This window comes from Salvelinus fontinalis, chromosome 3, assembly GCF_029448725.1.
Source record: "Salvelinus fontinalis isolate EN_2023a chromosome 3, ASM2944872v1, whole genome shotgun sequence".
Classification (NCBI taxonomy): Eukaryota; Metazoa; Chordata; class Actinopteri; order Salmoniformes; family Salmonidae; genus Salvelinus; species Salvelinus fontinalis.
In genome coordinates, this window is record NC_074667.1 from 29,582,060 (window position 1) to 29,597,434 (window position 15,375).

The 15,375-nt window shown below is 42.5% G+C and overlaps 1 protein-coding gene across 1 annotated transcript in view; it reads left to right on the top strand.

Moving 5' to 3' along the window:
* The window catches only part of LOC129843384 (neurofascin-like), a 146,269-nt gene extending 131,358 nt beyond the window's left edge, over positions 1–14,911 (top strand). Inside the window, 4 exon segments of the mRNA XM_055912093.1 lie at positions 462–531; positions 2,496–2,525; positions 5,897–5,911; positions 10,816–14,911. Coding sequence (XP_055768068.1) covers positions 462–531; positions 2,496–2,525; positions 5,897–5,911; positions 10,816–11,044 — 344 coding nt within the window. The 3' untranslated portion in view covers positions 11,045–14,911.
* Positions 14,912–15,375: the final 464 nt, after the last annotated feature.

Below are 15,375 nucleotides of genomic sequence, written 5' to 3' on the forward strand. Positions count from 1 at the left end.
AACAGAAGGAAGTTAAATACCCAGGTAAGGGTTAACAGAAGGGAGTTAAATACCCAGGTAAGGGTTAACAGAAGGCAGTTAAATACCCAGGTAAGGGTTAACAGAAGGCAGTTAAATACCCAGGTAAGGGTTAACAGAAGGCAGTTAAATACCCAGGTAAGGGTTAACAGAAGGCAGTTAAATACCCAGGTAAGGGTTAACAGAAGGCAGTTAAATACCCAGGTAAGGGTTACTGGAGAAGTGCTAGTAACACAAGGGAGTTACATACCCAGTTAAGGTAATGATGTGGGGTGGGAGTGGGTCAAGCTCCAATGTAAGAGTTTACAGGTCAAACATAAATGTAAATGTAATGGGTTATTCAATTACGGAGAGCAGCACCCATGTAAATTCCAAGGCCTTGGTGGAGCTTTGAATACATGTTCAGTATTCATGTGTGTCTTTTTGGCTTGATCGCTCTTCAGTGCGAGAAAAAAAAGATCTCCCTCTGGACGCGGTGGATCAGAAAGGGGAGGACGGATCATTTGACTACCAGTAAGTATTTCTCCTGAATAGGAATATTTCTCATATGTTTGCGGAACTATGTATTATATGGCCCAATGTTCCCCTGGGAGGTTAAATATGTGTTTCACCAATCAGTGACCGATTCATCGATGCAGATTTTCTATTGTAACACTGTGTAGTAAATAGAGCTAGGTATGACTGAGTCATGCAGGCTTATATAGAGGGGGATTTAGTAGGCTTTTGTCTGGTTGGTTTACTTATGTATGTGTATGCTAGTCATCATGATTATGATGTATGGTGTTCAGTCTTAGGATCATGCGTAGTAGTGTTGATCTGCATGTACTGTATTTAGACATCAGGGACTCTTAGGTCTTGTAATCCTGTTGTGACAGGACTTAGTATGTGTTAGGTCTAGCAATGCATGTGTTCAGTAGTATATATATTTGTTGGTGAGTGATTGTCTTTTGCTCATTCCAGGTCCCACTGATCTGTCTCCACTCGTTTTTCTCTGTGGGGAATGAGACTCTCTCTGTCCACTTTTACTGATTAATTAACCCTCTAACTTAACCGTCAAGTCAACTTACTCACTCTAATCATCCTGATCCTGCTTTATTGAAATGGTGCTAAAACCCATGTCCTAAGTTACACAGACAGGCAGAGGGTATGTACACACTTAAATGTGTAGCTTCTGTTTGCCACCTAAATCCATAACTAAAGTACATAGAGAAGCATCCGTACACAGCCTGTCTGGTGTGTATTGTTGTGGTGGTAACACACAAAACCTTTGGCCTTTGGTTTCCAAGGTAGCAATGACCTTTGACCTCTCACATGACCAAAGCTAATTCCTGAGTAGGGATACCTTCTCGGGTGACCCTCCTCCTCTGTTGCCATGGTGATGACCATATTACCGCTGACAGTGTCTTAAGAACTTCAGAAGGAGAGGAAGTGCCCCTGTACTCAACCCCCAGTAACACCACGCAACCTGTAACCCAAACCCCTAACTGTTCTTATGAGTCTGAAATGGAACATGGCACCTTCATTTACCCAAGATTTGGGGGCACCTACTACCTAGACCGTTACAATGGTTTAGTCAGGTATATTTAGAGTAATTTGAAGAGATTTTATTAGATTTGCTTTTAGAAAGCATTACGAGCAACAAAAATTATGTATATATTCACATACACCGGATAGGTGCAGTGAATTGTGTCGTTTTACAGGGTCAGCCATAGTAGTATGGCGCCCGTGGAGCAAATAAGGGTTAAGTGCCTTGCTCAATCACACATCCCCATATTTTTCATCTTGACATCTCGGGTATTCAAACTAGCAACCTTTCGGTTACTTGCCCAATGCTTGCCCAATGCTCTAAACGCTAGGCTGCCTGCCACCCAGAAAACTTACACCATAAAAAGATTTATGAAATCATTTGAACAGTGTTGTTGTAGGTGTTTATTCCACTTGACAACAAAGTGCTGTGGTTTTAAAGTGTTAAGTGTTTTTAAAAGCACTTGGATGTGTAGTGTGATGTTCAAAGGTGAAATCAACCATTATCACTTGTGTGTGAGCAGTGCTCTACTGTTATGTTTATACAAGTGTGTGAGGCATGTCGACAATGGAAAACCAAAGCAAGTCCCTGCTCTCGTCTCTAATCAATGTCTATTAATATTAACCTCTTTCCTACAGTGAAGGTCATTGCTAAGCTCACACAGTGACACACACTCAATAGCACTGGCTCTAATCCCTTTGTCTACATAACTCACACGTTGTGTTGGTGTATGAGTACGTGCATGTTTGGGTGTGTGTGAGTGTGTGTGTGTGCTTAAGGGTGTGTGGCGTGTACGTGTGTGTGTGTCGTCTCTGGCTCTCATACGCTTGTGTGTCACCTGGAGGATGTCTCCTTCCTCCCTTCCCTCTCTCTCGCTCTCTCTACTCTCTCTCCTATCTTCACGTCTCTTCCCTCTCTTCTCCACGCTGAAATGGTCGTCTGTCCCTGACAGGAACGAGAATGAGAACGAAAAGGAGAACAGGTACTTTGGTTTTGGCACGGCATCCTGCTCCCGGCCTCCGCATGTCTGGGGCAGATACTCCCCTCCAGACTGGGGGAGGGGGGCTGCCTGCGGGTTTGGGGGTGAGATTGGGGGAGTTCGGGGTAATAGTGGGGGTGCGGAAGTGAGGCAATAACTGTGACGGTAGATCACGGTCTATGACCAACTTCACCCTCCTCATTTTGCACTACTGTTCATGGGGTAGAAGGGGAAAGGGAGAGATGGGTGGTGGAGGTGGACACAGTACACCAGCCAATTTAGATATCTCAGTTCCCGGGGTGTCAAACATGTGACCAGGGCGCAGTTGAGACTCTCCGGGTGGTGTGAACACACAGATAGAAGTGAGAAGAGTGTTGTTTCTGCACAGCTAGACCTTCCGGCAAGGGACTTCGGAAATATGTAGCTAAGCTGTAGCTAATTAACAAAAGCGTCTATAATCAGTCCCTGACTCTTTGGGTATATAGTCTTCTTCCATAAAATTAGGTCAACTTTCCCTTCAAGGCAGGTTAGTGAATAGGACAATCCCATTTCAGGGCTAAACCATGTTATGCATCACCAGGCTACTTTGTCCTAACCTTAAGGCTAAGATCATCTATTGCCCTGTGTATCCATGGCCTGGCCATGGCTGTTCCACACCTGCTACCTCACAAGCAGAACAACAGCCATTACAGTAGGCAAAATAACTTAAGCCCAAGGCTGTTCTGGACCTGTTCAATACAGGCCTCTGGTGGAGAGTTCTTGGCAGGAACCAGATCCATCCATGGGTTGTTCAGGGTTAAGAGCAGCAAGTGTTCAATATGGGGCAAGTGAGGCTAATCATAGCTGTGGTTTAAGCGTCGCCTCAGGCTTATGACATTCAAGTGAGAAAAGCGTGTTGGTGTTCAGGACTCCGCTGAAGTGCGCAGACAGTGAGCCAAGGCGCCGTACTGTGAAAGCCTCTTCTTATTACCAGTCTGCAGGATATCACAGAGTTGGAAAAGCAGATTTCGGAGTACCACAGGCCTCACTTTAGATCCACAGCTAAAGAGTCACTAATCTCAATATACTCTGAAAGTGTCAATTTAATCAGGTAATAAAGTGTCAGGTAAATCCAGGTAATTTGCAGATGAGAGAGAGCGAAGGAGAGCTAGAGAGAGAGAGAGAATATGCAGGGTTTTCTTATCTCTCCCTAGAGAGCTGTCAAGTGTTTCATGGATCAGGTAGGTGATGTGGTGATCCTGAAACTGATCGTGAACACTGAGAAGTCCTGAACCCTTTGTCTCTGTCGAGGCTTTGATCGTGTTTTCCTACCCTTAAGGTTAATTGCTTTGTTTTTCTTCCAACAGCTGACATTTCAAAAGGCAGCAACCACCAGGTGCAGAGGCGAAGGCTGAGGACGGAAATCAATTTGGGCCGAAGTGAGAGGGAGGGAGGGAAGAAAGTGTAGGGTAGAATCTGATGGAGAGAGGGTTTAAGGAGGGAGGTTGGAAGGTCTTCCGTTGGAGTTTGACACCCTTGAGGAACCAATTTGGGGAATAAGCAGCAGAGAACCTTTGCAACATGTGACAATAAAGCCTTTGTATGCAGATAAAATAGCAACACGTACAACACTATCTCCTTCCTACATGCTGACATTCACTGCTGCTCACGTCCAATAAACAAATGTTTATTCTGTCCCGTTTCGGTTGAGTCAACCGGGGCCTTTAAAAGGGTCAGACTGACAGATATGTCGATAAAATAAACATGCAGGAGTAAACTTAGTATGTTCTGGCCCACATGAAAAAATCCTACAGTGTACTATAGAATACTACAGTACTTACTATAGTAAACTGTAGTATACTGTATAATACTATACTACACACTGTAGTATCCATTAAACATGGGTAGTACTTACTATAGAGAACACTGTAATGAATACTAAAGTAATGTCCGTAAAAACACCACAGTCCGTAAAAACAGTACACTTTTTAAATTACTGTAAAAACAACAGTATTGAATTTGCCTCCCCATATCGCAATTTGTGCCACCCATAAGTGAGAAATCTAAATGCCAAGTGTTGACCATATATTGTTTTCGCACAGGTTATGGAAGATGTGCTCATTTATTTTTTCTCCAATATGTTTCCTGAAGGAGAAAACCTCCACTTCTATGTCAAACACTATAGTAAATATTACAGTAATGTCTCCAAAAACACGACAGTAAACACTACAGTATACTACAATCTGCAAAAACACTACATTCTTTACTATAGTGTATACAGTTTTCTTTTAATACACTATTTATACTATAGTTAACTGTACATATTACAGTATGATACATTATACTACAGTAAATATGACAGTATAAGACAGTATTCACTGTAGTGCGTAAGAACAGCCCTTAGCCGTGGTATATTGGCCATATACCACACCCCCTCGTGCCTTGTTGCTAAAATAGACTATAGTATTTTTTCATGTGGGGGAGTACTTTTCTTAATTTATGATGTATAAACACTTTGACAGTTCTATCTCTGCATGTGCGTGACTCTATGGCAGTGGTGGCCCACCCTGCTTCTGGAACGCCGCAGTGTGCAAGCTTTTGTTCCAGCCCAGCTGTAGCACACTTGATTTAACGTTCTGTGGTTTGTACATTGAAGATTGGTTATTTGTTTGAATCAGGGTGTTAAAGCTGGGCTGGAACAAAAGCCTGCACCTTCTGCAGCTCTTCAGGACTAGGTCCGGCCATCCCTGGTCTATGGTGTATCCAGTTTGACTTGCTGTGGTGCTACAGACTCAGCTGTTAGTGCCTTCATTTGCCAATTGCCAAACCCACAGATGCGCTCCTTGATGTAGCTCTGGTCCCGTGTGTTACTTGCGGCTTGAAACGGCTTCAGCTGCCTCCATCTGTCCATTCATTCCTCCGTAGAAGGCATTTTCTTCAGTTGAAGAAGGTTCAAGCCTCACGTAACACCGTGGACCAGAGCTAGCCTTGATGCACCTCATGACCAGATAGATAGTTATCCCATTTTCCTTTGGCTATGTAAAACCTAATTCTAGGGCTTTTTTGTTCGGTATCCTATGATTATTGTTGCTTCATCTGTGTTTTTGTTTGTTTGATGTTGTTTGATGTATTAGTATGGGGCAACTATGTATGGGCACCCAATTGTTTTTGACCCACTAGTAAATGTGATTTTAGGTCTATATCACTCAGGTATATTAGCAAATCCCCCCCCCATTCAAGATCGCATTTAAGATCTCATTTTCAATCCGTGTGTTTATTCAGTATGTTTGTCTGTTCAGTGTGCTTTTAGCCGTCTCTGTTTTTTGTTCTTCCTCACCTTACGTCTTTCCTTTGTCTTTCTGTTTTGGTTTCTGTTCCCATTGGGTCAAATCAAGTTGTTCCTTGAAAAGGTATGGAAGGAGTCTGCACAGTGCACACCACAACCAGAATAACCCTGAAGTAATATGCATTATTTACTTTGCGATCGCTCAGACTTCTTGCATTGGATTTTAATCGATTAATATCTAATCACACACTAATCACAACCTGTTGAATTGACTGAACATTGACCATTCTGTTTTCAATTGAATGAAAGTCGTAGCTCAAACATATTCCCACTAAGGCTTAACCAACTAAAATCCTCATTTCATTTCTAAGATATTGTTGATTCCAGTCATGTCGAAGTAAGCGGAGGTGGAAAGTAACAAACTGATGTTGACATTTACGCAATTGATTTCTCTAGTCCAATTGATATGTTAATTGAGCTGGATAATATTCATCTTTATAGAAAAATGCTCAAATAACAAAGATGAAACAGTTTGTTTTGAAAGTAGTTTCAGACACTGCAGCTTATTTCAGTAGAATAAAGTATTCCCAGTTACTTTTTCCACCTTTGCTCCTTTCTTAAAAAATAATCTAATCAGATAATTGAATCATTCTACACCCTCTCATTCTAAAGAGGTTTAAAGTCGAAGAACGCTTGGTCTTTTATACCTCCTCTAAACCTTCTGGCTCACTAATATTGCTTGAGCGATAAGGTCAACACACGAAAGCTGGGAAACCCGCGACTTGAGTCAAGTTTTTTTTAATGACTTCGCCACTCTAGTAGATTTATTCAATTATATAATGTGGAGATGTCCTCATAATTCAGCTGTAATACTCCACTCTTGAGTGGATTTAGAACTATGGACAATAGTTTCGTATTTGCCAGCTGCTATGCTTCTCACCTTATGGTTCGATAAATCTTAGTGAATTTGAGGGTTGTGAAAATCTAAGTTCATTTCTCCATCTGCTCAGGTCTACTAAAAATCAAGGTTGTCATTGACCATGCCTGTATAAGGCCAATGTCTACATACGCTATTGTATGTATGAGAGTGAGTTCTAACACTCCTGATCAATTCCTCACTCAGTATATTAATCGATTAAAACATAAAAAACATCTCCCGTGCAGTTATCCAGTTTCTTCTCATCTATTTCACTCTCTTTATTTTCTGGTCTACTTATCTTCTCTAGACTCTCACTCTCTCATGTATGATAAGATGGCGGCTCTGAGGACGGCGAGTCTTGCTGGTTCCTGCTTGACATTGCTTTTGTATTGCTTTTTCTGCGTTCATTGTTACTTTGTTTGCTCAGAATCTTCGTGCAATATTGCTACGACCGACAAACACTTCTGGAACATGATCGGAAGCTACACACTTATGTCTCAACCTCCCAGATCTGGAATAATACATTAGTTCCATAGTTCCTCGCACAGCGGACTTACCTGACCGAAGGAAAAGCCAGTGATAAAGAAAAGGAAGGGAAGGGGAACTCTGAGCTAGGCTGAAAAGACAGGCTACATGGCCTCCTCTTCCTACACTCCTAGAAAAAAGGTGCTATCAAGAACCTAAAAGGGTTCTTCTGCTGTCCCCATAGGATAACTATTTGAATAACCCTTTTTGGTTTCAGGTAGAACCCTTTTGGGTTCCATGTAGAGTCCTTTATACAGAGGGTTCTACTTGGAATCCAAAATGGTTCTCCTTTGGGGACAGCCGAAGAACCCCTTTGGAACCCTTTTTTCTAAGTGTAGTATCCTGATGGCTAATGTCCCATTGCTGGAAAATAAACTTTGAGCTCACAGCAAGGCTTCAATCGCAGTGGGACATCGGGGAATGCTGTGTCTTTGTTTTTACAGAGACATGGCTTACGTGAAACTCACTCGACTCTGCTATCCGACTAGATGGCGTTTCCATTTTCCGTATGGATCGTATGGCGGCTTCTGGTAAGAGTAGGGGAGGTGTATGCTTCCTCATCAACATTCCCTGGTGTAATGAAATTAAAAACATCTGTTCACAACCGACCTGGAGTTCCTGATGCTAAAATGCCAACCCCACTATATGTTGAGGGAATTCATGTGTATTATTATCACAGCTGTGTACATACCGCCACAAGCAACCAGCAAGGTGGCACTCAGCGAACTGTACAATAACGTTAGCCTGCAAGAAGCCTCTCACCCGGAAGCTGTCTTTGTCGCGGGAGATTTTAACCAAGCAAATCTTTTAAAAAATGATTTCAAAGTATCGCCAACATGTATCCTGCCTCACGAGAGGACCATGCTGGACCATCTGTACACAAACAGCCATGGCTCGTACAAAGCAATCCCCCGCCACCACTTCAGCCAATAAGGTCCCGTCTCTGTGTTCCTACTCCATGCCTACAAGCAGAAACTCAAGAGGGAGCCACCAACACAGAGAATAGTGAGGAGCTGGACAGAGCAATGCTGCAGGACTGTTTTGAGAATACTGATTTGGATTTTTATTTTTTATTCATCCACCCAGAACTTATCCATTAACATTGAGAAATATACATCGTCAGTCACAGGCTTCATTAGAAAATGTGTTGATGATGTTGGACACACAATACCAATCTGGATATAACCCAACCAAAAACCCTGGATGAACAGATACATCCATACCATGCTGTGAGCCCGTACTGCAACATTTAATGTCAGCAGAACGAACCACAACGACTCAGTGGGAAGTGTACAAGGCAAGCAGGTAGAAGCTCCGCAAATCCATTCGTTCGACAACTCAGACTTGCGACACGTGGCAAGGACTACAGGCTATCACTGACTACAAAGGCAAATCCAGCGGATTGGTGCCAACCGAAGCCTCCCTCCAAGATGAGCTTAACATCTTCTATGCTCGCTTTGAGGCAGACAATGCAGAGCCATCCAGGAAGTATCTCACTGCTCCGGATGCTTTCGCTCTCCACGGCTGATGTGAGGACAGATCTCAAGAGGGAATATTCACAAAGTCTCCAGCCAAATGGTATCCCTGACTGCATCTTCAGAGTGTGGCTGACCATCTCGCCGGCGTCTTCTCTGACATCTTCAACCTGTCCCGATCCCAGGATGTAGTCCCCACTTGCTTCAAGGAGACCACCATCGTTCCAATGCCCAATAGTTCACATGCCCAAATGACTATCGACCCGTCACACTCACCCTTGTCACCATTTAGTGCTTTCGAGAGGCTGGTCATGGCCCACTTCATGGCCAGCATGACAGGTACACTGGACCCACTCTAATTTCCCTGACTCTCCAACAGGTACACGGAAGATGCCATTTCTATCACTATTCACACGGCCCTTACACATCTTGACAAGAGGAACACCTACGTGAGAATGCTGTTCATTGACAACAGTTCAGTTCACCATCCAACACTATTGTTCCCTCCAAGCTCGTCACCAAGCTCAGAGCCCTGGGTCTGGACACTACCCTCTGCAGCTGGATCCTGGACTTCCTGACGGGCAGACCACAGGCTGTGAGGATTGGCAATAACCTCCTCCACACTGATAACCAACATCAACCAGTCAGCCTATAGGGAGGATGTAAGTGAACTGGCACATGCCCCGATCCACATCAACAGGGCTGCAGAAGAGAGAGTCAGTAGTTTTAAATTCCTCGGGGTCCACGTCACCGATTACTTGATATGAACCAACAATACTACCACTCTTGTCAAGAGGGTGCAACAGTGTCTCTACTTCCTAAGGCGTCTGAAGAAATTTGGCATGCCACCCCGGGTCCTCTCCAAATACACCATCGAGAGCTTCCTTACTAGTTTCATCACGGCCTGGTACCGGAATTGCTCCGTCCATGACCAAAAGGCCCTCCAGTGTGTGGTGAAGATGGCCCAGTACATCACTGAGACACGTTCTATCTACAATCACACAGACATACACACACACACGCACACACACATCACAACTGTTGCTACCAGACTCTTATTTACTAGTGTTGATACAGTGCGGTCTGGTTTCCTTGGTAATTCTTGGTTGATGACCTGTGTGCTCAGTTGATTTGGTGACTGCATGGAGCATGCTCAGAGCCATGACTTCAGGTAATCTCTGTCAGATTTTATTCCGATGTAGTTGGTCTACTAACTGGCCAGCCTTGATACAGTACCACACCAGCAAATCACCAAAGAAAATGTCAACACAGTCTGGTTTGTAGATCGATCCTTTCTACAGCCAAGATAAATATTCAACACCTCCAACTATGACAAAGACTGTTGAAGAGCTGAACTTCCATCTTTTTCTCTTCCCTCTGCTCTGGTAATGCCTTTCTGCTGTTTGCAATCTGCCTGTTGTAAGAGTCTAGAGAGCTAATGTCGGTTGATAGCACCAGTGTCCCTCTGCATGACAGTTCTCTCTCCCTACTGCAGAGGTAGAAGACATAGGGACATGTTCTGAATTGAGATGCGCTCACCTACTCTAACTTGAGCTTTCACACAAATTGTCCAATCCCCGCAAAACTCTGCTTTGTGTGTGAGCATGAGGTTAAAGCACAGATCTCACATCAGAACATAGTCCAGACTGAGTGGCATGTGTATGTGTGAGAATGCGTTGGTTTGAGCATTTAAGGGCAACATACGGCTTCTCCAATGACTCAGCGGTGCTGTAGCAGTTATTGTAGACTAGAGTATTTATTTCAGCAAGCTTATATTATTGCACTCTGGTTGACAACTGCCAGTGTTTTTATATCATAGCTAAAGGCAAGTATCGATGTTGTTCCAAAATTGTTTTTTTGAAAGTGATTATGTTCCCGTGTGAACTGAATGACCTCAGCTTCTGCCTGTGATGTTCTGTAAGAGAAAGGACTGCGGAAAACTACAGTCAACACTTCTCTTGTATACAGCTGTTCCCTTCCCCAGTTCTCCTCTGACCCCTATTCTCTCTCCCCCTTAACCTTTGGGACGGTAAGGACTCACTTGCGGTGATGACCGTGTCGATGACATCACAGGCAGAGTCTAACCTTTGACCTTTTTGCCCTTTGTAGCAGCGACGAGGACAACAAGCCTCTGCAGGGCAGCCAGAACTCTCTGAACGGCGGGGTGAAGGAGAGTGACGACAGCCTGGTAGACTACGGCGAGGGAGGGGACGGCCAGTTCAACGAAGACGGCTCCTTCATTGGCCAGTACACAGTCAAGAAGGACAAGGACGAAACAGAGGGCAACGAAAGCTCCGAGGCCACCTCACCCGTTAACGCCATCTACTCGCTGGCGTAACCACCCCCCGCCGGCCTCGGCCTGGGGATCTGAGGAGCTCCCCTTAGCGGTCAGAGGGTGCTATTACCACCACTACTACTACCACACACACACAAACACAGATATGAATATGAATATATATATATGAATCTATGAAAACACGTATACACACGTAAACACACAGCGCCTGCCTGGAGACTGTTTGGCCTCTTTAAGCGGACGGAGAAACCATTCCTCTGAGAAATAAGGGGGTGCGAATGGAATGGAATGGAAGCTACCATATACAGTGAGCCAAGCCTTTATTGTCAGCTCCAGAAAATGGCTTGCCGAGGCAAAGTTTGGGAATCTTGAACAGTACCGGTTTCTCTATGCTCCTCCTCCTCTTGCCCATCACACAGACGTTAGTGTGCCTAAAGGGCTGGCCTCAAGTATAGAGGACTAAGAGGCAACGCAGAGGTTTTCAAGCATTTTGTGTGGCACTAGAGCTTTTTTGTTTTCAATGTCCTCAGCTTTTCCCGCAACCCCCCTCTTCCTCCCACACATATCATATCTTTACCCAGCATTCCTAGGGAAGGAGACACAGACGCTCCTCCTGTGAACATATCAGCTACAGACCACCAACACAGCAGGATGTCGGCAGATATGTTTATCATATTGATATTTCCGCAAAGAGAGATAATTCTGGTACAATAGACGAGTCCTTAGAATATATGAATGCTGTAAACTCTGCTAGCTCACCTTCTAATTCGCTGCAAAACTATGCACTACCACCACCTCATGTTTTTGGGTAAAGTCTGGTTATGAATTTTATTTTTTGTTGTTTTTGTGTTGATTCTCACAGGTTTAAAGAAGAATAACTTGCTTAATGAAATGGTATCGTTTCCTCCCCATCCCGCTGTGGTAAATGTACTTCTGTTTCACCTCCAAACTCAAGTAGTGTGGAGATATTCAAAATGGCCACAGCTATAGCAATGCCATTCCTGCCTCAAGCTTTGTTATAGTACAAGCCTATACTATGTCAGTTATAAATGACATTTGAAGAAAAAAAATTTTTTCAAGCATGGTAGTACTTTAGTGCAAGAGACAAAGGAAAAGTAGCTTGGAGAGGAGGTTTGCTCTGCTTGGTAAACTGCTACAGACTGTCTGTCCATCTCTATGGAGAATGGTGCTCCAAGGAGGTGACTCACTTCTTGTTTACTTCCTGTTTAGCATGACTGTGATCCTTAGGCTTGGCTTGATCGGCACCTCTTTTGTCTGCTTCTTTTATAACTGATCTCGTTATGGGACAGGCGGAATCTGTAGAGGCATGTCTTCACTTCAAACCTCTAGAAATGATTTGGAATCCTAATTGACTGTTGAAGTCAAAAATAAACGAAATACTGCTACAAAACATATGTAATGTCTTTGAATATAAGATACAGATAACTCTGTGAAGGTAATGAAGGTCCCTGCAGATGCCACCTGGCCCTAGTCATCATTGTCATACGAAGCCAGTATGTCAAGGAAGTGTGAAGAAGTTAGAGGGCATCGATACTAATACATTGGTCGACCGCCATTTTACCATTTGATCCTTTCAATAGTAGAACTCATTCATGAGTCTTCCTTGATGTTTCACCTCTCGAAGCGGTAGAAAGCTCAGCACCCACTTTTACAACTTATTACAAGAGCATTACTAAAGTCTTTCACGTTAAATCAAATAGATCTTAGCTAACAAATTACAATTAGCTAACAGAGGTCACATTGTATTTCAGATAACTATTTTATATTTTAATTTATTACATTATGTCGATAGTGTTAATTAATATATTAGTAATTCACTTATTAATTGTTGAATACACATGTTTGACCAACTGAATTAATGGTATCACATCAGAACCCACTCTGAAAGCCACGATAAAGAACTTAACGGGATTTGTTATTGTACATAAGAAAAGGGAAATCTGCTGTATGACACATCTTTTGTTGCTATGGGTATTTTTGTGTAAACTAACAACATTGACTGTCGCCATTAAAACGTTGTGGTGATCTATTCATTGTGCTGCTCTTCATGTTGAGTATTCATGTTTGTATTACTGTTATTATTCCATGTTGGTATTAGAATTGATTTAATATAACTTTAACTTAACACAGAAATGTAACATTGCTTATTTGTTTGACATACTGTAACTGTACGTACACGTAAGTCCTGAAACAATATGTATTTGTAAATATCTATCAGAAAAACTGCTTTATGAGTAAAGAAATAGTCACAAATCTGTATCCACCAAGCAAATGTACCTGGTGCATCCCAAGAATGATGTCATGTGGACCTTTGCAATGTAGCTTTGATTACGATTGGGACTCAAAATTACTCAATTGATGTTGTCCCTAAGAACTTGCTTTGAACTTGTAATATATGGCTTGTGACTTGTCTATCGGTCCGTCACTTTTCTGATGATCACTAATTCAAAAGAAACAGTTGATAATAAACACTATCTTGTGGAACAGGTATACAGTAGTCAGCCACTTTATGGTGTAAATAAAAAGTGCTAATGAAATGTGTTGTTGTAGCATACTGCACACACCTGTTCAATGGGTATGAAGAAAAAAAATCATTTGCTGAGGTAACGGATAGCCAATTTTCCCCTATTTTGTTTGTTTTTGTATTTTTCATCTCTTAATAAGGCAACCCCAGACTTTCTCAAGGCTGCACAGACTCATTCTCCCATCATGCCATTCAGCTTACATGCCTGCTGCTCCACTCCTCCTGGTGACAGCCCAGTGGCTGGTGGCCATTTTGAAAGGGACAGATTTGGTCGTGTGTTTCACTTCTTTAAAGAGATGTCTTGTGTTCTGCCTTCCTCCTCTTAGACTTACAAAAAAATGTAATATACTGTATGGCCATCAATATCCTCTGTGAACGGGTCCTCTTTAAACCTTCTTTCTCCAGTATGTCAAAGCAAGTTTTGACCCATTTGTTTTTCATGTTGTTTCTTTGTGGTAAAGTTCACCGTGACCACTGGGTAGTGACTACATTAGCCTACCATGCACAGACACCTGACCACTGTATTAACATGAGGACACAGGAGGCCAGGAGTGCTGGCAGAGACACAATACAGTGCCTTTCCTGTTGCTATACGCTCTCCTCAACAAGACAAAGTGCACAGAGAAACAGTCCAATCACAAACCTCCAACAACCCTTAAAAACTCCTGAATCACAGAATGTTCGACGGCGGATTTGGCCTTGAACTCACCGTTGTTTGAGTTCTGTACAAGCCCTTTCCCCTGACAGCCTTTCTCCTATCCCTGTATGGATCCTTAAGGGGTAATTAGTGAACTGGCTAGAAAACACAAAATATAATAATGCATATTTGCTGATACACAGTGCTTTCTTATGTAATTTTATTTGTTTGTGTGCGTTTACTGGAGGTGCATAAGGAGTAGTGTTTTTTTTATTCCGTTTGTAATATGTGTATCTTTCGACACGACTCCTCCCTTACAATAGCAAATAACTTTTAAACTATCAAGGGGTAACAAAAAATGTAAAAGTATCAATGTGTATTTTCACCGCTTTGAGTTCACTTGATTTGAGATTCTGCAAAACTGCGATTTTATTCTTCAAAGAGATGCCCATAACAATTATTAAATTGGCGCATGTATTGTTATTGTTCATGTTCTTGTTATTTGAAATGATTTTAATTTCTGCATTTTACTTTTACAATTATAAGTGTATCAAAGCAGCTCGTCCGTCAAGCCTCTACACGCAAAAGAACAGCTTTTGTAAGGTACACATCTAATCAACGGAGAAATGGCATATTAATATATTCACAATGTATGCGTGTATGATGAGATGTTGCAACTTCTGCTAGAGACGCCTTCTTTATAGTAAAGCTATCTCTTTTTCCCTAACCCCTGGCTATTGTCTTTATCTTCTATGGTGCTGTCCATGTCAACACTACTCGTACTATTCAATCACTTCCCAGAGTCTGGAAACTTCCAAATCCAGAAAAGTAATAGAAATGAATTTCCAATGTTTACTGAGTTTATTTGTGCATCAGTCAATATGTTTTATTACAAAAACTGTTTGAAATACTATACACATATAGGTACTCTATACATTATTGGAGCTTGATATAGTTTTTTTTATCAGTCTAGGTTTAGCATTAAAGGTTAAGCACTACTGGACCCTGGCCCAGTCTAGGTTTAGCCCACCAAACAGCCCTACCATAAATAACTTTCTCATTTATCTTCTGATGTATGCCTAGAGTGGATTACATCATTCCTATTAAACTGGCAGGGCTACTGTTCCCCCTCCATGCCGACAACAAACCCCAAAACACTGGCAAGATTAATACAAGCAGCACAACAATAAA